General features: G+C 40.2%; 1 protein-coding gene and 1 long non-coding RNA gene across 23 annotated transcripts in view; one reads left to right on the forward strand and one right to left on the reverse strand.

Annotated features, from left to right (window-relative positions):
• Positions 1-15455, reverse strand: part of SLMAP (sarcolemma associated protein) — a 93889-nt gene extending 78434 nt beyond the window's left edge. For 14 of the 22 annotated variants that reach the window (XM_040076330.2, XM_040076333.2, XM_040076325.2 and 11 more), the window contains exon 1: positions 14360-15454. In XM_040076330.2, the coding sequence (XP_039932264.1) occupies positions 14360-14557 (198 nt within the window). In that variant the 5' untranslated portion in view covers positions 14558-15454. Of the gene's footprint in view, positions 1-14359 lie in introns of all 22 variants that reach the window. The other 8 variants (XM_040076319.2, XM_040076320.2, XM_040076328.2 and 5 more) reach the window with 2 other exon arrangements.
• Positions 15456-16009: 554 nt separating this feature from the next.
• Positions 16010-21989, forward strand: LOC131378632 (uncharacterized). The gene is made up of 2 exons (XR_009208258.1): positions 16010-16094; positions 16633-21989. It is a non-coding gene; the product is annotated as an uncharacterized LOC131378632 (long non-coding RNA).
• The last annotated feature ends 324 nt before the right edge of the window (positions 21990-22313 follow it).

Raw genomic sequence — 22313 nt, forward strand, 5'->3', positions numbered from 1 at the left:
TATGTGCTGCCTAATTTTAACTAAAAATTCAATGCACATTAGGATTCAGTCCCTAAGCCATGAAAATATTTAAAAAAAAAAAACAAACCCAACAAAAAACCAGAAATAAAATTTCAAAAAGCAAAAAAATAAAACAAAGAACCCACAAGAAGAAAGTCATAGAGTCACCTTATTCAACCAATTAATGAACTTAATAAAGAAAAAACCAAATACCATTAATTTTAAAAGAAAACTACTAGATCTTTTACATTCTGCACATTATGAAGTTTTCATTGTCAGTTCAAGGATAAAAACATTCATCTCTAGTCAGTATCAACTAAAAGGCAAACTGAGTAAGTAGATTTCTTAATGAAGCAACATATTCAAAACTACATCAAGCACGAAACAAACTATTTTAGCTGTGACAGAAGCATATAAATGACAAGTATTTCCATGCTGCTATTTCAGCTTAAACCAAAAGCACCTAGTGAGCGCTAACAGGGAATGCTCTTGTTAGCATGTCACAGTAAAAACACGTGAAGTTCTCAACAATAAGTGTCACAAATAGGGCAGAGATACAGCACATTCCTCACTAAGAACAGTCTTGTATAAAGAGCTGAAACTATTTTTCCTAAAATCTTTTATGGAGGATGACCCATCTTCCAACTACATGACTGGTTCAATTAAAAAAAATATATATTTGTCTGCTCTGGAAATAATTTACTCCACTACAAAACTAGCTCCTTACAGCTGCCATTCCTAAACTGCTCGTAACAACGGCTCTTTTCAAAATGCTATCTTAGCATTTTAATAGAACTTGGGAAATTAATCTGACAGAAGTAAACATTTTTAAAAATTAAATACTCAAAAGAGCATAACACAGAAAATCACCAATAAAAAGCTTTGTTACCTTAAATGATAATTGTAACATTTATGATCATTTTTCAATAGCGCAGAACTCAGCTCTTTGGGCACCTGTGCTTAATGCTACAGGCAAATTTAAAAAGGAGAAGTAGCAATACATATTTCCTGTTGGTTTATCTTTTTTTAAAAAAAAGGGCAACTTGCAATCTAGAGTGTGCAATTATGACTTCAATTGCTCCTCAGTTTCAATATTCCCTTCTGCATCACTTGATGCACTTGTAACACTGATCCCCCTTGTCTCTATCCCATCCTGGTAGAACTTGCCGTGCACCTCCCTGGTACCTTCAGTGCTCAGTGCTCTTCTCACCGGATTGTTTATCCCCAGTACAGCCTCAGTGCTGGTATGAAGTTCACCTCAACCGTTCTCCAAACTGACTGCACAGGTGTGCCTCCTGCCCTCACCTGAAGGCCACCTTCCATGGCTACCAGGCTCAAACCAGAGAAAGTGACCTCAGAAATGGTTCCTTGTATTCAGAAAGAATGAGAAACAGAAAGTTTCTTCCAGCCTTTCACTGCATTCCACTTTCCCCTGATTTTCCACTCTCCAGTCCCTAAATCAACTTATGTCTGGCTGCTCCATCACCATATGTATCCAAAGCCACTTGGACACAAGAGGAAGGCACAGTTCACGAAGTTAGAATTTTACCACTGTTGTTTGCACTTTGCAGAAAGGGACAGTAGGAAGAGGAAGGCAGCAGTTGGGATTACTTACAGACTCCAGTAGGGAAGCACTGTGAAAACCAGGTAACTCTTAAGAATCTGCAATTCTTTTCATCCCATAGACTGGAAGGAAAACAGCACCAACATTACAGAGGACAGACAAGAGAGCTTAAGTGTAGTTGTTTTAAGAGTGGCCCAAGTGTGAGAATCAACACAAGAAAGATAGGATGAATGATGGGCCAGCTGTGCAAAAGGGCTCACCTGGCATTTGACAACTGGCTTAGAAATATTCTGTGCGCCCAAAACCTTTTCTCGGTAGATTTGTTCTTATTTCTTCAATTTTGTCAAATAACTTCCTAAGAATCCATATTTTGCAGAACATTTTATTTTTTACCTTCTCAACTAGAAAAAATAATGAGAAATTTAATTCCAACCTGAAGCATCATATTTTCTAATGGTAATATACATACATTAAAAATGAAAGGAAGTTACTACCCAGCAATTGACAAAAACACAACACAGAGAGGAACTCCCAGCTAGAGAGGCTTTTGGCCTAAAGAGAATCAGTTAATTGAAACAAGGAACATCCTACTCTGATGTTGGGGTACACTGTGTGTTTTTTGCTGCCTATTCCATTTCACTATTCCTCTTCAGTAAGATTACTGTCCTAATGGTGGCAAGAGCATCACGCTCTAAATGTTACCACCACCATTTTCAGAAACATGTAGGTTCAGTGACCTTGGATTTTCTAAAATACATTTTCACTGCATAATGTAAGCTGACAAGATTTATTTTTATGCTATTTGCTTTAGTTGTTCTGTCAAAGGTACTAGAAAGCACAGAGGAACACAAATCAATAGTGAAAAAAGTACCTTTCAAATTGGAACAAAATCCTGTAGAAGAGTAGAACTGAAACTGAAAAGCAAAAGTTCTCTCCGAATTGCAGCTGTGAGTTCTGCAGTGAATAACAAAGACTCTGTATTCCATCACAGTTTTCAAAATGGAATCTTTTCATTATCATAGTGAGAAGATGCAAGACACGCAGCCTTTCTGCTATGGGACATCTTTAACAGTTCTACCCAAGCAGAAAAAAACCTGTTAACACCTTTATAAAAATTGTCATCCGTGTCTATTCTCCAAAACCTAACGCTCTAATACTTGAAAAAAACTTGACAACTCAAGCTATTTAACTGATAATGTTCTCAAAACTCGTAATATTTGGCTTCATACACTGCTAGCATGTTAAACAAGTATGTAAATTATCATAATCCAGACACTTAAATGATAATACCCTTACTATGCCTCAAGTGTAGGCAGGTATGCAAGTGTTTTACGCTGTAAACAAGCCACATTTAACTGAATTTACCACTTGTGATTATACAAAATAAATATACAACATTCCTCTCATCAGAATCCTTCTTCAAGCAAGGTCCCAGAGCTCTTCCCAAAGGCTTGTTTATCAAAGCAGATAAACTTTCTCCTCCCTCTTTTAAGATGACAGCAAACAATGCTCATACTTCAAAGGCTGCATTCAAAAGGCAAGTATAGCTCATACTCTTTCAAATGCTCAGAAATACAACGCATGAGGGAAATTAGGAGCTCACCTCCAGCAGGCTAAGCATATGGATGAACCAAAAGAACCCTGCTAAGATGGCCCTCAAACCTGCTCATGGACACAACTGATAAAATGCACTCCGTCTGAGCAAATGTCGTGTACCTAACACCTAGCTGATCTTGTAGTCATTTATTGCTGGTGCGCTTTTCTTCCACTGAAATGAGACATTTCAACAAGAATTATTAAAAGCACTGACACAAATCCTTCTGCTTTGGAATATAATAATAACAATAACTGCTACTACCATTACTACTATGCTAGTACTTTATGAGCACAATAAAGTTAAAAAAAAGCCAAGCAAGGAACAATGATGGGGGAAAAAAAAACCCCAAACAACTGGAAGATGTCCCATTGCTGGCACTGTTCAAGGGCACACTGGATGGCACTCTGAGCAACCTGGTCTAGTGGGAGATGTCCCTGCCCAACCAACTGTGCTGCAATTTGGTGATCTTTAAGGTCCCTTCCAACCCAAATCACTGTGATTCTCTGATCAGTAGCAGGTTGGTCCATTCACTGTATCATCTCTAGCTTTGTGGAAAGGAAACCCCAGAGCATGAGTTATATCAGTCAAAAATAACAAAAAAAGACTGAATTGGTTCATTTTTCACATTTGACTCAGTATACTCACTAAAGTCCTTTTTCATGTCCTAGCAATTATACTGTCACTGTAAATAATAAAATAAAGTTGGCCCCTTCCTATGTTCCAAAATATTTTTCTTGTGACTTTTTTTACCACATTATTTGTAAATTCAAGTAGAACTTTCCAAAAGTCACAACTTCTTCTCAGATAGAAGAGACTGTACCTAGAAAGCTGATTTGCCTCTTTTCTTCTTCCTTTTTTTATGCCTCCACTATCTTACCCATTAAATAAAAATATTAAACATGTTATATATTAAACATAACCACTTTTGAAATACATATGCATCTTGACTGCGTCTGCAAACACGAACTTCAAGGTTAAAACATTTTCTGTCCATATATGATCATAAATTCACATTTTAAAATCCTACCACTACAACTGTCTCATGAAAAAAAATACTTGAGACACCTCAGCATGAGTGTAGTAGTTGAAAAAAATTACCAGTTCCAAATGTCTACAAGTGTAACTAAGCATTTATTATTTCTTCAATCCTTCTATTGTCTGAAAGTTTTGGTCTGGACAAGACAGAATAGTCTCCACTAAGCTTTGCTCACCTGTATAATAACTGTCTGAAGCAATATTGGAAGTAGAATGGTTTAAAATACTTTCTATATTTGAGGCATAACACCAGCAAGCAGATCCAGTCACTGAAATAATGCTACAAGATTACAGGTACCCTACCATTTAGACTCAAAACTACATCTTCATAAAAGGCTTTAAAGGATATTACAAAGCAATTATTTACAAAACAGCAATTATAAAAGAAGATGCATACAGCAAGTTTAAATCATAACACACATCAAAGAGAGTACAAGTTACAGATCTTGAAATAAAGAGTAGTAGTCAGTCATGAAGGTCCTTTAATATTAGTTTATAAAACTCAGTTCATCATCTGAAATTTATCCAGCAATACTTATCCTGGGAAGGCTCACCATTAAGCTGCGTGGGAAAGGAAGGAAGGAAAATGAGCACACTTACATTTGATAACCAGGGGAGACCAAAATAAACCCCTCTTACCTGCACATCTGCATACAAAATTGTTCAACTGCAGACACATTTATACTGACCTGCGAACCAGGCAAAATCGCACAACAGGGTGACCTCAGGAGCCCCCAGGAATGCAATCTGCATTTCCCAGAGTGGCTCAGAGAAAGGACAACTGTGTTGGTCAAGTGTTTTGCCAACCTAACCCTTTCCAAGCCCACTTCTGAAACATGGGGTCAGGGAAGGTCAATCTGCAGCTAAAATGTAGATCTGCACTTAATTGATCAGGAAGCAATATGCTGCAACAGGATGGATGGACAATCTGCTGATCTCAGTCAGTGAGGCAGCATATGTACAGAGATTCATATGTATATATGCGATTCAAAATCAAAACATGCATTTTGAAAGAAAGGTTGTCCTTGTGTGTTGGTGTAATGCATTTGTTCAAGTACAAAAACCTCCAGAAACATTTTCTTCTCTGTTTACGTGGAAGCTAGAAGTTATCTAAACACAGCACACATACTTTCAACTTTCTAATTAAGAGTCATTCATAAACATAACCAAAGATCAGAATGACGCCATCGGTAAAGAGCATTCAAATAGACTTAGAACATCCACATGCCTTTCTGTGTTATAGGTAACATATTAATATAAATAGCAGCCTATCACTTCTTCCCTTAATTACATAGGGAGGGCTCTGTTCATAGGCCAAATCACTGGATTTCACTGTCACTGACAATATTTATATACCTACCAAAGCTCTGCTTAAGCAGTATAACCAGCAGCTTTACCTAACATTGAACAGCTACAGAGATTGCAAAAATAAATATACCCTTTCCATGACAATATGTATTACTGGCTTTCTCTTACAAGTGCAGGAATACGTAGTCTATGAAAAGTCCTCAAAGAGGAAGACCAAAAAAAAAATTCTCCTATGAGTTCTTAAAAAAGGAAGTAGTAGTTGACAGCTGTAAGTGAAAGTGTGGTATAATTTCCACACTTATGGAATTAGGAGTGGAACTAGGAACACCCATGTCATTCATTTAATGCTTCTTTTCCTCCAGAAATTATTTTACAATTTACCTGACACGTTTTGGTGGTAATTTTAAGTTATACTATAAAAGAAGTACTCTAGGTAAGCATAATACTGAATTTTAACCATACATACACTGGAAGTTAGAAACATAACTTAAGACAACAGCCACACGGGCTAATCTACCAGCTAATATGCCTGACACTGACCTTGGAAGCCTATTTCCCGGTAGGGATTAATTCTGCACACAAAATCCTCTACCAAGTCCACAAGCATCCTCGACTCCTGAGACCTGCTGTGAACCAGCAGATTGGACTGGAAATCTCCTGAGGTACACACCAACCTGAGTTATCCTTTGCCAGTTCACCCCTGTCACAGGATCTGCGGTCCTTGTTCCCAGGATTGTAACTTCCCTCAAAGTAGATTTAATGACACTCTAACTATTTAATGACCTACAGTTCTGGAATGCACAGAAACAAAAGAAACTTCATCAAACTTATTTGTCCCTTAAACGTATGTATTAATATTGACATAATCTTAAATATCCTCTGGCATCCAGCAAGAGGAATCCCCATAATGATAAGAAAACAACAAGGAGTTACCTACAGAGATCAGAGACCTGCAAAAATAACTTGGCTGCAGAATGGATTCTTGCACCATCAGATATAAAAAATAAAGTTCATTTTTTAATAACAAGAGTTCAAAACATGAAGAATTACAAATAATTCATTATGCAGATTCTTCAAGCACCTAGAAACCGTAGGTATAAGTGCAAAACCCAGCAATGCCAGAATAAACTCACAAGTAATACTACAGAAATTGATCTGCAATTCTATTGCCCGTAAGTTCTGGCAAAACTATCACAACTAACAACGAAAGAAAAAAAGAGAATGGCAGTTAATTGTACCACAAGTTACGAAGAAAAGTCACCAGAATATTAAAAGGCAAAAAGGTAGGCAGGCTAAATGCTCAGCTTTGCAGAGCCAAGAGACCTGGCTTCTAACCTATATAATTAAGCATAACACTTCAACAATACCAATCAAAAAACACAGAAAGCAAGGTATAGTCATCAAACTCTGCTGGGATGGGGTTAAACAAGCAAAAAAAAAAGGAGATGGATACTATGGCAAAGACTAAGTTTTAGACAAATCAAGGTTTAAACTTCCTCTCACTCAACTTCCAAAAAAGGAACACTTTGGAAAAGTTCCACTTGAGAGCAAAAACTTCTGTATCAGATAAGACTAATGACATATGCAGATAGCAGCAGCCAGTACCAAACGTCCTCAAAAGAACTTGCTGTACAAATATCTATCTGGCCCATTGCAGAGCTTTTAGTCCTGGACTTGAAACATAACATTTTATTCCTTCCTTTTAAAAAGAGTATTACTCAATACGCAGTTACAAGCATTCATAACTTTTCTATCTTAAGCTCTTGCATTTATTATATTTTTATGGAAGAAATTACACTACAAGTGTAATTGTGAGAATATGCAACACAAATAATTTAATTCTTAGGTTACTATTCAATACTTTCTTAACACAAGAGCAAAAGGCCCCCCGTTCTTAGATAGTTTTTATACATATATGAGACATTGTATGCCTTCTGTAGTGAAGACTTTCTGTAATAAATATTTTCAACACATTTGAATTATCACGTGAAAACTAAAACTAAACAAGATATTCCTACTGGGGAAAGCCTTACTTTAATAGTAAGTATTTTCTTGTCTTTAGTTACAAGTTCTCCTATTTTACACTATTGGGACATTTGCAATTGAGTCTATCTCACTGGCAATTCTTCAGTCTTTCCAATGGCTGGTTAATGTTATTTTATAATCTAAAAGTTCTATGAATAGCAAATATTTCCCTTCACTACACACCACAGTTCAACTATCAATACTGGAATGTCCCTTAGCTCTGCAAAGATCTTATGAATTCCTTATGCCCTAAACTACCCTTGACTAATCCCTGCACTTTTTATGTTTAGTTTTTACATAAGAAAGGGAGGGGGAAAAAAAGCGGCGGGGGGGAGGGTGAGAAAAAAGAAAAAAAGGGAGGGGAAAAAAAAAAAAAAGAAGTCAAACTCCTGCTAGTATTTTCTGTGTTTTTCCACTCAACTACAGTGTTACTACAGGATTTTGGACTTTCTATTATAAGCCTGCTGGAAGTTCATAATTTATTTATACTTTCTCAAGACTGAAATAAACTCTAAGACATTGCTCAATCAAGCAGAAGTTTGGTACAACACAACAGGAAAATTGTATCCAATTAATTGTCTGGCTCCAGCACAATGATTTTCCTCTTCACGAAGGAAACTATTCTGGGCTTCTGGCAGTGAGATGTGTCTTCTTTCCAGATGGTACAGTCCAACCCATCTCTCTGTCTGATGTTCCCACTCCTAGAGCAGAATGAAGAAACACTTGCCTATAATCAAGAAAAATGTGACACTGCTGAGCCTTCTTCCAACAGTTCTGCCACAAGCAGAAACGTTTCTGGACAGACAGACAAGCTGGGAACATTAATGCATGGTCACAGCAAGATCTAACAAAATTCAGAGTTCCTGGATAATCCAAACACTCAGCAAGTGAGTAAAATTAACACGGAGCAAGTATTGATGTGATTCAAAAGACAATCCAGAGACAACAAACAGTCACATAATTTAGCAGCTATAGACTGTAAAATTGCTATCTATAGGGTTGGAGGCAGCATTCTTCCTTTCTTTCCACTGTCCTGATTCCACAAACACTAATATTTTTCACTTTATATTATCTATTAAAAGAAATTACAAAACCTCAAATGCAACAGAACTGCTGAGCATGTATGGACACATTTGGCAGAATTCTAGCTAGATCAGACTCAAATCAACACAACCAAAGCAGCACAGTAACACAGACACACTTCACCCACATGGCCTTCTACAGAATACACAAATTCAGTTACTTCCATTAGATAAATAAGGAGATGAAGCTGTCATATTTATTAAGAAAAATGAGAAGATAAAACCAAATCAAAACATTTCTCCAGTGCCATGTAAATCCACACGCAAAGGATCACTGGATTGCCCAACTAGCATATAAAAAAGTAAAAATCAAAAACAACTTTATATAATCAAAGTGTCGGGAAGCCAGGTTTTGCATTTATAAGCCTGGGGACCAAGAGCAAACTGAAAGTACCCCATAAGAGATCTAAGACATTTACTGGCCTTCATTCTGGCTAAGTAACCTGATTCATTTGAGGATTGCAAAAACTCATTGCAAAAACAAAAGGGATTTTTGTTTGTTTTTAAAGCCTAATCAATGTGTCGGTGCAGGCTCAGGATAGACGCATCACGACTGCAATGGATCAATTCCAAGAATTATAGTATTAACTCTGCAGCAGGGGCTCTAGATGGTATCTCTGCAGGGAAATCCTTGTCAGCACTGACTTACCTCTGCTATAAATGGCTGCCTGCCCTCCTACACTGGCTCCCAAAACCACGGTGCTGAAGTTCGTTGATGAAAGCAAGAGCTCACTACCCCATACTATTCTCATGATCACATCAGTGTAAAATTGGATGGTTCATTCAGGGTGAAAAGCACTTACGTAAAGATATTAACAGGTGTACGTAAGGGCTGCCTGACATCGCCCTCTTACCAGAAGCACCTAAGCACTGGAGTTTCACCTTAGTGCATTACAGCAAATCCCAGGTCAGTCCCCCAGGGCACTTGGAACAAACATTCAACGTTTGGTAGACAGTGCCTCCGCTGCAGACTGTAAGCATACAGCAACATCAAGAGTACAGAAAAAAAAGCATCTGTTCAACTCTCAGACAACAATCCTAACAGAAAGCTGAAAATGTATAATAGAGGAAAAAACAAGTAACAGACATGGTATCTATCAAAGTAAGTGCTACTGATACATGGGAAACAAAACATCCTTTACATAGATCAACAGTAAATAGGCCAGAGTATCACACTGGAAGCAGCAGGGAAAGAAAATTTCTCAGCAAAACCCTGCAATTCCAAATATAGTTTTTCTTGTCCCACGTATTTTTCAAGATAAATTTACTAAGATACTTCTGAACTAACAGAACGTCCAAAGAAAATGTTCTGTGCGTTCCTGAATCGTGCCAAGTTCTTGATATCCACAAAACATTTTATGTAATGTTAAGTGAGTAACATATTTCCTCCTTGCAAATCTTTTTTGCTTTTTTTCATATCAAGTTACTTTTATCCCTATTACAATACAGCAAAAAAAGACTATCTAATCTCAACTCCTGTTTGTCGATGCATTTCTTGCATTAGCGGTCCAAAATTCGATGCAGTGCACTAGACACGGTCCAATAAGCTGCAAGAGGTTCTTCCTTTCCCAGTGCAGCCTCCGCGTTTGTCCCGAGGCTCGTGTCTGCCATTCACTCAGCACGGCCAGGTCCTGCCCTTGAGCACATCGACTCACCCCCACCACCCCAACACTCACAGGCTTGGTGCCATCCCAGACACCAGCAGAGCAAACTTCACTGTGTCCTTCACGTCACGTTAGATGGCTGCACCTTTGGGCTGGTTGGGGTTTGGTGGGATTGGCTGGGTACGGGTTTCCTCGTTGGATTTTTGGTTGGTTCTTTTGGGGTTTGGTTTTTTGAGGGTTTTATTGGGGGAGGGAATCTGTTCTGTGTTTGTTTGTTTTCTTTAAAGAGGGTGCTCCCTGCAGGAAGTATTTCTGTAGTATTTTTATCTCACATATTTTAAGCCTAGAAGTTATAGTGCACAGCTTTAATGAATTTCATTTACTATTACAGTGACTATAGATTTCAACATACTGGTTAAAATTTCTGTCACGAAGATATGAATGCGCTCAATTCAATTCATATCCACTTTGAATTAAATGAAAACAATAGCATTAGCTACAATTAACACATCAACTTGTGCCTACACTTTTTTTTTTCCAGTTATTAAAAATGGCCAGTTCTTTGGCATGCTTTTAATCTAAGAAAGTACTTTATTTTTCACAGTTTCTCAGAGCCTTTGGTAAACTGTGGCAATGAATCCCCTGTGAAAGGTACTTATAATAGCAACTCACAACAATCTCAGGCACTGAATAATTCCAGATTTTGAAAGTCTGGATATCTGTCAGAAGCTTCAGGTTTCTAACAAAAGCTTCTACAACATCTGTGAGAAGCATTTCGGCCTGGAAGTCACATACAAATTCTCAAAGGTCTTTCATTTGCTTATTTTTAGAAATGAAAACAAAACCCAACAAACCAAGTTTAAGATTATTTCAGTTCCAAAATTTTAAGAGTTTCTTCCCATATGCAGCGATTTGAGCTGAACAAACATTTAGATTTTCTGAACTATGGCCCACTTTTTCTTTTGCTTTGATTCACACTTTTTGGAACACACCATGCTCAGCACATCTACTTCCTACATATCTAGTGAGTCACTTTTTCAGGCACCTCTAAAATAAAACCAGATTCATTAACTTGTAATTACTAAAAAAAAAAAAAAAAAAAATCCAAAAAAATTCTAATTATAATATTCTAATGTTATCACTGCATGAAAAAATCCACTAGTTAACTAGGAGTTATTATGGTGTATCTACAAACACAGGCAGAAGGAGGCATTGCACTGGTTGTCTATAAAAATATTACTATGCACAGAAAAAGTCCAAGTACAGATAAACTCCTTCCACCTTTATCATATTTAGGCTTATATATTATTTTAAAAGGCAAATCTAACTTTAAGTACCTTCTTTTAATTGCTATGTATTAGTGATCTTGAAAACTCATTCGATTTTCATCCTTAATAATGCTGGTGTTACAGAGACATCTCCCTGGGCAAATAACTTTTTCCATGCACAATTAAAGTGTGCCTTTATACAAAGGAAACATTCACCGTCTTTCAGCTCTAAGTAACATGTTATCTTCAGCTTGATCTACTTATGCAACATATTTTAGCTTATACCTTCCTCTGCCTTAGGAAAAAAATTCAGTACTACTTTCCTTGGCATTGCTTACTGATGTTCCCTCTTCAGGTTCTACCCCTATTTACAGATAATACTGACAAAATTGTTTACGGAGTATGTAGTAAACAGGATCACTGACATGATTCACTAAACAAAATAAAACTCCAAGCCTTCGGGGAAAAAAAAGAAAGGCAAGAAAAAAAAAGAATTAGAGTATAACTGAAAGGCAGCTCAAGAGGCAGCACAGAGACTGGACTGAGTGACTGGTAATTCCTGAAATTGGCATTGCCAAAGTCCACAACTTATGAAACTGTAGTCCCAGATCATTCCTGAACTATTTTGAAATATCTCAAGGTTTTTTCTCATTACTAAATTAACATTAGAAGGTCTTGTATCTTTCGAAAAACCCAGAATTGATAAATGTTCTATATATAAGCTTCTAAGCAATGTTTACAAATACGCTGACAAAGACAATTTGTACCGGTTTAAATATAGGTCATTGATAGGATAATGACAATTTCCTAAATGAGATGTGCTTATTAGCAGTTATATAAACAATAATAATAGATGCTTCTGCTTTTAAGTGTTCTGGCACAGTTTTATAGTTTTGTTTGTATTTTGAAACCACCACAGAATCTTTTCAAGTAGCTCTTGTGATTCAAGATCAAGCTTGTATTTATCAGTATGTTTCACCTGCCCTTTTACAACAGCATTCGATACCTATTATCGCGAATGGTGCATTTCCCCCACCCCGCCAACTCCCAATTTACCATTTGGATACCAAACCAGGTGAGAAGCCAGTCCATACAGCCAACAAACAAGCACAGAATCTGAAATTCTTCACACTGCTCTACCTGTGCTTTAAACCTTTTACAACACCAAATCTAACATGCAATAGGAGAGAATTCCAGGGCAGAATCCCAAACCCATTCATTAGTTGTTTACCACGGCTACCGAAGCCCACCTTGGAAATTTTCATCAAACCTCTGTCAAATCTTCACACGATGTTATCTCAAGACCTATCAAATACAACCCTCTTCTTTGCTACTAAGTTGCTATTTTCAAATAGATACATAAAATGAGTAAGCATATAAATTAGAGAAGCCAAAGCTAACTGAAATTTAAAAACAAACAAGAATCTCCACAGTTGATGGTTTTTGAAGCTCTTCTATCAGTTAGCAGACTTGCTCAATGCTCAGTGCTTTGTCAAATTAACCATCTTGAATATGACAGGCTATTTGTAACCATAATAGAGCATGTGAGGGTCTTAAAATCTTTATAAGAAGTCATAAGAAATGCCGATAGAAAGCTATACGCATAACACTCCCTAATTTATAAACAGCACAAGAAACTGGAACATTTTACTTTGTTGAGTCAAACAAGAAAGGTTAAAGACTAAACAAACCGAGAGTATTTCAATCACTTAAGTTTTCTAGAATGCAAGAATGCACATCACATACTCAATACAGCCAAAGTAAAATGCTTAATGAAACATTTAATACAGAGAGCAGTTTGCACAATTACCTGCAAGTAACTTGAAAGTCATGCCATAATCCAGCCTTAAGAAATTAAATGCTTGTCTTGTCCCATCATGTCCAAGTATTGCATAACATAGGATAGCTAACAATGGAAGGTTTAAGAACTTTGACTGCATTGTACTGCTCCTCATGCTGCGTCATACTACTGAAAAAATCTGCATTAATTACAGACCGTATTATTCTTAAAATCCAGATGCACACTGCCTGCATTTCATAGAAGGATTAGGAGCGAAGCTAAAAACCAGCTGACTTAGAACAAGTTAAGTTCTGGGGCATAACATCAATATATTTGGGAAAAAAATACAGTGCTGAGCAACTGTAGTCTGCCCTTTATCAATATTTCGCTGGATATTTAAAATTAACTTGACAGTCATTAAGTAAAATAACTTTACTTGTCCCAGTTCAATCCCTAGTGGACAAACCACGCACTACAGGCCCCCTCAATTTGGCTTAACAAGACTGCCAAACTAGTGAGAGGAACAGTTAAGAACACAGGATGTATTTTAAAATCATTTTCACTAACAGTAAGACTGCATCATGAATGCCACCCATTACACTCCTGTTGCCAGTAATAAACCAAATAAAATACTCCACAATATTCCAAAAGGGCAAGTAGGAAGAGTGCTAAATAAGCACAGTATCCTATTTAAATCCATTTTTCAACGCTCTTCACAATCAGTTTTCGTACACTGATAAAAAAGTCTTCTCTCCACACTTGAAAGAAATACCATTACACCACTATATCGATAGTGTGCTTTCACATTTGTATGGCTCACCTCAAAATCACCCACATCCAGTAACAAATAAGACACATGCAAACCTTTCAGCCCTCCAACCATTTTCAGCTGCTACTTCTATATACTTTTCACACTATTCAAGGTTCCTGCTTAGTAAGAAATCACCAACTTACCTGGAAAGTTACCACTTTAAAACAAATCTTACTCCTGCCCTACGCAACCATATTTATCACGGCAAAACCAGAGTGATCAGCAATCTGCGGGGACTTGCTAAAATAAACGCGCAGTTTCAGTGTTTCTAAATAAACACCTTACCTTGCCTGTCTTGTGATCAAACCAGACAAGAGCATGGTTCCTGGACAGCACCTTGCAGTCAAACGTGGCATTGTTCTGGGCTGGCCGGCAGCGAGCCACGGAGCGGCCGATCTTGACAGGCTCGTCCAGGTAGACATGACGCTCCTGAAACGGGTGGGAGTTCGGGCGGCAAGTGAAGATGGCCAAGGCTGAAGGCATCGAGGACAGATTGTGGTTGCCACACCAACCAGAGATGAAGAGAGCCTCTTCCGATGCAGACTGTCCTCCGCAATTTTTAAAACACCTCCACAGCAATTTTATATTAAAGCAGGACAAATATTATCGTATAAGAGGCCTAACAACTCATTGTTTCAGTGTGTAAACTAATTCTGGCAACAATCCAGTGAAAAAGTCTCATTATGTCTTTTAATAATATCAGCAGTGGCCCAAAAAAAGTCTAAAACGTACAACTTTCAATCCATCCTCCACTGGAAGAACACGAATAAGCATCTGATTCCTTCAGAGAGAAGCAAAGGCCCCTTGAAAGGATACAAAGTCTTAAATCCAAGCAGATGAGTCATACAAGTACTTTTGTTTGTAATCTCAACTGTCTTCTTTCTCCCTCCCTTCCGTAAACAACTCTAACCAAAAGTCTGACCAACGCAACATGGAAGCAAGGAAAGGTTTAGGGAAGGAGGATGAAGGAGAAAGATTAGCCTCTCACACACGGCACAGATCAGGAACTGGAAGGTGAATACAAAACCCTCGCTCCACAACAGGGACCTACTGGTTCACCCAGCAATCCGCATTTCACCATCTTCGAGTGTTAAACCCCCGCAGAATAGGTGGTCCTCGATTTAGGATGGAGCGCGAGAGCTACACTGTTTTTCTCCCCTAACACCAGATAAAGCTGAACCGGTCTACAGCTTCAGGGAGCCGCTCAGATAAGGAACTTGATAAGGCATGGAGAGGCTCCCAACTCTCCTTCTCCCGGGGACAAACCAACGCGTGGGAAGGCTTCTCGGGGCCGGCCTGCGAGGTGCCCTTACGAGTCGCTCCCCGGCGGCGGCTCGGGCTGGCGGCGGGGTCGGTGCGCGTCCCTCGGCGGCGGCTCGGCAAGGACGGGCAGCGGGGGCTGCCCCGGAAAGTCCCCGCCAGGAGCCCCCGTGACGGGGCGCGGCGGCGGCGGCTCCGCTCAGCCCCTCGGCAGGTGGCTGCGCATGAGGAAGGCCCGCTGCGCACCCCCGCGCTCTCCGCCCGCCCAGCGCGGCTCCGCTGCCCCGGCGGCGAGAGAGGCCTGGCGGCCGGGCCCGGGCGCTCCGGCTCGGTCGCTATGCCGCTCAGGAGGCCACCGGCCGAGGGAAGTTTCCTCCGACCTGCGGGGCCCAAGACAAACTGGGTCAGGCACGTCCCTCAACGCGTCCCCCCCCCCGCGTCTCCTCGGCCCCGCGGGCGGCACGGGGCGCGCCCCGCTGCCTCCCTTACCTTGCGCGCAGCCGCCGCCATAGCGCCTGGAGCCCTTCCCGGTGTGGCCGCGGCGGCGGGGCCGGGGCGGGGCGGGGCCGGGGCCGGGGCCGGGCAGCGTGCGCACCGGCGGGCCCCGCGCATGCGCTCTGCGCGCGGTGAGGCTGCGGCGCGCCGGGCCCGCCCCGCTCCGGGCGCGGGGAGGGGGCGGCGGGCTAGGCCGGGAGGGGAGAGCGGGGGCCGCTCCCCCCGGAACGGCGCGGCTGCGACCTGTTAGCACGGGGCGGGCGAGGTGAGTGAGCCCCGGCTCCGTGCCCTCCCTGTGCCCTCGCTGTTCTCAGCTCTGGGAGGGAGGGGGCGAGCGGGGCCCATCAGATCTTATAAATAAGGGGGAGGGAAATGGCCTTAAGTTGCGTCAGGGGAGGTTTAGCTTGGACTTCAGGGTTTTCGCCCTGAAGGCTCCCCAGGAAAGTGGTCGCGGCCACAAGACTGCCAGGTCACAAACCTTTTGGACAAAGCTCTCAGGCACACGGTGGGATTCTCGGGGCTCCCTGTGCAGAGGCAGAAGTTGGACTCGGTGATCTGATTCCGACTCGGAATGCTCTGTGATCCTGTGAAAGTGCGGATCTCGGAGGTGGAGCTGAGGTGACACGTTCTCAGCAGAGCTTGCATGAGAAACTGCAGGAGTCTCGTGAAATCCTCCTGCTTTCCCTGTGCGCGTCTGGTTGTTTCATGATCCCAGATCAGAAGCCTGGGTAGCTGCAGCAGTGCGGTTTGATGCGTCCTGGGGCAGGAGGAATGCTGGCCGTGTTTGCCGTGTCTTGTTGCAGGTTGGGACTCTTGGAGCAGTGGCTGCAGGGACAGGACTGAGATGGGGTCGCTGGTGCTGTGTGTTCCTCCAGTACGGCATGGAGCATCATCCAAGGTCATATTTATGCCTGTTTTCTAGAAGCCAAGGAAAGGTCACTTGTCAAGGTCACATGGTAGGCTGGTGCTGAATGAGTCTCTCCAGTCCAAATACATTTTTAATTCCATCATTCCCTGTAAAGCAAACAAGTGGAAATTGTTGATATAAGATAGATGTTGGGGTTGTGCCAGCACTATAATTACCCTGTGACAGGGTGTTAGGATTAGGGATATGGGAGATGGCAGAAAGAGCTGGGAGCTGTGGAGGAGAGGAGTGGAGCTGGGCCAGCAGTGATGAGGGGAAAAGCAGTGATAGAGGTAAGGCAGTGCAGTGGATGAGACAAAGCACGATTAGTGCGTTCTTAGTTATAGCGCAGTAAAATCTCAGGGCTGTCTTAGATGTTTTTCCCTTTCTTTTTGACCACGCTCTGATTTGGGGAAGGGAGACTGGTTCATAACAGACTAGTTTTCTTCCAACAATCCAGTGAGAAAAAGACAGCAAAACCAGACTGTAGCATCTGTGTTTGAAACAGAGAAATGAAATTTCAAGATTAGAGACACGTCTGATTTTGTGAAGACAAGCAACTGATCGGTGGAACCTTTAGAACTGTTTATCTGTAGTTTTAATTCTCCTGACAGGGGAAAAAAAAAAATCTGGCACATTACAGCTTTCATCAGCTTATGAGATTGTACTACTCTGATAAACATAATCATAATTTGCTTTTACTAAATTTTTTAGTAAGTGGAAATTCAGTGTGGCTGTTGCTTATAGCACACAAGGTGCCATAACTAATCAAAGGGAGACGGAAAGGTACAAAAAGAGGATGGAGAAAGTTAGAATAAATTTAGGTCCATTAGGAGTTAAATTTGAGGGAATGAGTTGCAAAACTAGAAGTAATTGAGAGTGCTTTGGAATTGCAGAGTGTAAAAAGTGGGGACAAAGGCACTACGGGTACCGTTTGGAATGAAAAGAATGTTTCTGAGAGCATTTTTTATATTTTTCTGTGCATGTTTAATGGAGAAAGGAGACTGAAAGTAAAATTAAAGATGAAAAAGATCCATTACCATCTATAGGGCCTAAGAGAATCAGGTAAAATAATGGTAAAATAATCAGGTAAAAAGTGGATACCTTTTCCTGATGTTTTAAGTATTTATAATAACATAATAAAATACAACCATGCCATTTAAAGTGTAATATAGCATATTATGTTTTCCTGAACCCTTCTTCATCCTCTGAAGAAATCCCACTCTGACAGTCTCATAGTGATGCAATGATATGTGCCAGCTGCTTTTCTCTAGTTCTCTTTGGCACTGCCAAATGGCTCAGGTAACAACTGAGCTGTACCCACTGCTCATTGAGCACAATAATTTGACCCACCCTTCTCTGCTTGAGTGCCAGCTCTCCGTGGGGCTGTGTGGGTGTTGTTATCCCTCAGGCTTTTTTATTGCCTGATGAGTTCCGATGTTATCGGGGGCAGAGTCCCAGGCTAAGATGAAAATACAGAAAGCAGTTGTATTCTGATCTAAGGATACCATTATCGTCTGGGTATTTCATGAGGTGTCTGCTGCTTACCAGAAACTGTCCATCCCAGAACTGTGGAAAGCAGCAGGTGGATGAGGAGTTGGGTGTGAAGTGGTTGGCCGCTATGCTGTGCTCAGAGGAGGAGAAAGAGGAGGAGGAGGAGGGAGGAAGTGTCAGCTCCTGCTTCATTTCTGCAAACACTGTCACACAGCTGAAGCAGGCAGAGCACCTTGCAGCCATGTTAGGTAAGGGCTGCAGGAGCCCACTGTGTCCGTCCTTTTTCTGGGCAGGAGGTCCATGAAAATGTTCTGGTAGCCATCGTAGGTGAGGGCAGAAAGAGCCCGCTCCATAGCTGTCTTGGATAAGGGAGAGAGAGAAGAGGGGACTGTCACTGTCACGTTTGTCCCCTAAAAGAGCTGGTGTCTGTTTCAGGAGGATGAAATGCAGCTGCGATAGTTCATGTGGAAACATGAAAAACATCTGGCTTTTGGCTGGAGTGTATTGAAGTCTCAATGACGATGAAAAATGAGATCTTTTGCTGAAGGAAGCCTATTGTGAATTCTGAACTAACTGTAACCAACTGAGAAAGAAAAACACAGAGCAGCATTATAGGCAGCTCAGTGCCAGATTACTGACTACTGTGCAATGATGATCTAAGAGGCTTCCAAAATAATTAATATATATGAGACTGAGTTTTTGGTGCAGAGGTATGAACCAGTTCCTTAGATGATGATTCCAGAGAAATTGTTACACTTGAAATGACTGAGGCATGCTGTATAGGAAAAGTTCAGTTTTAATTTTTTACACTAAGATGCAAACTGATAATGAAAGCAGAATAAACAGGTAAGGAGAAAGTTGTAGATGCAGTTTTCTACTGAGTTCTCATCCTTGAAACTCATCAACAATTTATCCAATCAGTTTTGTACTGATTTTCAGAAATACAACAAATGCCATGTATAATTGCCGTACCACATTTAAAATATGACAGTCTAAGAAGGCATTTACTGCTGTATAGAATAGTGTGGAAATGTAAAGCAAAGTTTGAACTGTTACTTACATCCTTACGTATCTTTTGCAAAACAAACTTGCCCCAGGAATAGCTTCTAAAACATTCTGAACCAAGCTGTCAAAAAGCAAGGAACTGTTTTAGAGAAGTTTTCTCCAGTGTTAAAAAGATTGATTGTAATTATCACCCCGGATTTAGCAAAGGGGTCACACTTTTTTATTTTAGTGCTATTATTATTCTTTAGTTTCAGACTTATTTTCTGTTCATGATCTTTTAACTCTCTAACTGGTTATGTAAAGACCAATTGCATTATCTTTCAGCATTAATTTTGAAAGAGTAAGCAAGTCTACCAGTTTAATCCTCTCTTGTCAGGTAGGTTCTCCATTTATTCCATTTTCTTTCAGATCCTTCCCTGCTCCTCTTTCTGGTTTGCGTTATAGCTAATTTTACATGCAGTGTTTTTTCATTTCAAATTAAATCAGCAAGTTGAAGTATCTGGCATTTTCACTGCTTTATCATTTTAGCAGAACATAGTCATGGTGAGCTCCTATTTGCTTTTCTATTAATATATCAATTTAACAGTCATTATTAATATTGACTTTTTGAAATGTTTGATGTTTTCTGTGGCTGTTTGAAAAATGGAAAAGATGCTTTAAAAGTAATTATTACTTTTGTGTGTGTGTGTGTTTATCTGTTTAAAATTAATATATTTATTAGACCAAATCTAATTTTCAAATACAAATAAAATACTGCTTTAAACTGAAATCTCGAGGCAGGGGATGGAGGGGAAGGTGAGATGAGCAGATGATTTTTATGCAGTTCTTTGGTGTTACACTGTGGATGTGAGCAGTCTGCACAGTCAGTCCCTGCAGAAGCTGATGGAACCTGGCCAGCCAACAGTTTGCTGCTACCTGATAGAAACTGTCCTGAGAAACTGAGAAACACAGGACAGAGCCGTGGAGATCACAGCTGTAGGAGCAAGATAAAGCTTGGAAGAAAACAAGGCAGGCTCAAATACTGAACATTTGTGGGTCTTTAGAACCCAGCTGTCCCAAATAGGCCTTTTCTCATTTTTCTTCCAGCAACTGACATCACAGGACATGTTTTTTCTAGAAGTCTCCCTTGTCCAAACCATTCCAGATATTAACAGATGGCTGTGTTTCTGCAAAACAAGGCAGAGTTACTGGAGATTGGTAAGGGCACATTCCATATGCAGAGCTCTAGTGTTTTATGAGGCTTTATTACACATTTTAGCAAAATGCTCTCAGTTAATAGGTTCCCAGCTCTGAAGTCTGTCTTTTCTCCTGCATTGATACTTCTTGAAGAAGAAAGCAGTCTCAGATGTTTCTAAGTGTTACAATACATGTAGAAATGTTTTTCTTTCTCAACTAAAGAAGATAATCATATTTTATCAAAACTAAAATATATTTAAAATGGCTAAGTGAAAATTTTTCAGAAGCATTGTTTCCCTAGTTATTGGGAATATCTCCAGTAGGTAAGAATCCTTTATTCTGTACTTTTTTATCAGAAATCAAGTGTCTATTACCTTTCTCCTGCCAAAAGATTATTTGTTAAGCATCCAGTGGAATTAATTTACTGTTTAATAAAACGAGCAGAGCATATTACTCTTACTAAGTACTTTATTCTTATTATTTCACATAGATAAACTTTTTATTCACATGAAAACTTAAAATTAGGGGCCAGCAAGAACTAGAAGGACATGCATGATGATAATAGCTAAAAATTTTGGTTTGCCCATGACAGCAAGAATATAATCAAGGGAAGGCTTATCAGAAGCAGTGACATGGAATCTTTTCCTAAACCAAGTGATAAAAGCTTTTGGCCAGGCCATTTCAGTTCTTAAATGGAAACAACAAATGAAATGCCACTGGGACTCATTGTGCTGAGTTGAACTTGATTAAGATTAGTCTTATGTCTTTTTGTGGAGAGTAATCATTTACAGAATTCAGGAGTTAACTACTTGAAAAATCTGTGAGTCTTACATCACAGATTTTCACTGTAAAATACCTGGAGGAGCTGGAGACAGCGAGGATCTTCCCATAGTGCCCTGCCCGAGGCTGCATACTGCAGAACCCCATTCCAATCTCCCTTTGTATCTAGTGTTGTCTTGGTTATGTAACCAAAAAATATGTATTGTATGTCATCTGTTGAAAGCTGTTTTTTGGGAGATATTTTATCTCTTGTAACTCCAGGGGAAGGGAGGAGGATGCCTCCTGATAATGGCCCAGCCATTCAAACCAGGTGAGGCAGTGTTTGTTATCTCTGTCACCACCCCTCCATCCTCCAGGGGACATCTTCTGATAATGGGCCATTAGGGCCCACCAATGACATGACACATTCCATCACCCCATTAGGAGATGCTCCACACTGTGGGCAGGAGCCAGCTGTTCCCAGCTAGATAAAAACTGGCACTGAAGGACTCAAGGGATCTGGTTTCCCACTGGATTCCCGGAGGAAGACCGGACCCATCTCACCACCACTGGACTTTCTACAGGACCATCTCTACTCCACAGAACCTCATTTGTTACTCCAGGAGGACTTATTTGGACAGCTTCCAACACCCTGACCACCCGGGTGCCTGGTTGTATCCCTGACTCTGTCAGGGTTTTTCCAGGATTTTTGTTTGCTTCCTTGCTTGTTTTTTTGTACTGCTACATTTGTATTTTCCTTTTTTTCTTTTTCTTTTTTTTTTTAAATATTCCTAGTAAAGAATTGTTACTCCTATTCCCATATCTTTGCCTGAAAGCCCCTAATTGAAAAAATTATAATAATTTGGAGGGAAGGGTGTTTACATTCTCCATTCCAAGGAAGGCTGCAGCTTTCCCTGGCAGACAACTGTCTTTCAAAACCAAGACAAACCTTCACTTTGCTACTAATGGTTTGTGATAACTGAAGGCCGCTGTATCTCAAATTATTACCATGATAATCTCGTGTGTTATAATTTTGTCTGAGTTATATGTTTGTTCATCTTTTGTCTAGAAAATTACTCCAGTGATCAAAGCATACTTTAATTTCCAGCAGTTTGCTTTCGATAGATAAACAAATGTTAATGGGCC

The sequence above is a fragment of the Hirundo rustica genome, chromosome 12 (genome assembly GCF_015227805.2).
Source record: "Hirundo rustica isolate bHirRus1 chromosome 12, bHirRus1.pri.v3, whole genome shotgun sequence".
In the NCBI taxonomy this organism is placed as follows: Eukaryota; Metazoa; Chordata; class Aves; order Passeriformes; family Hirundinidae; genus Hirundo; species Hirundo rustica.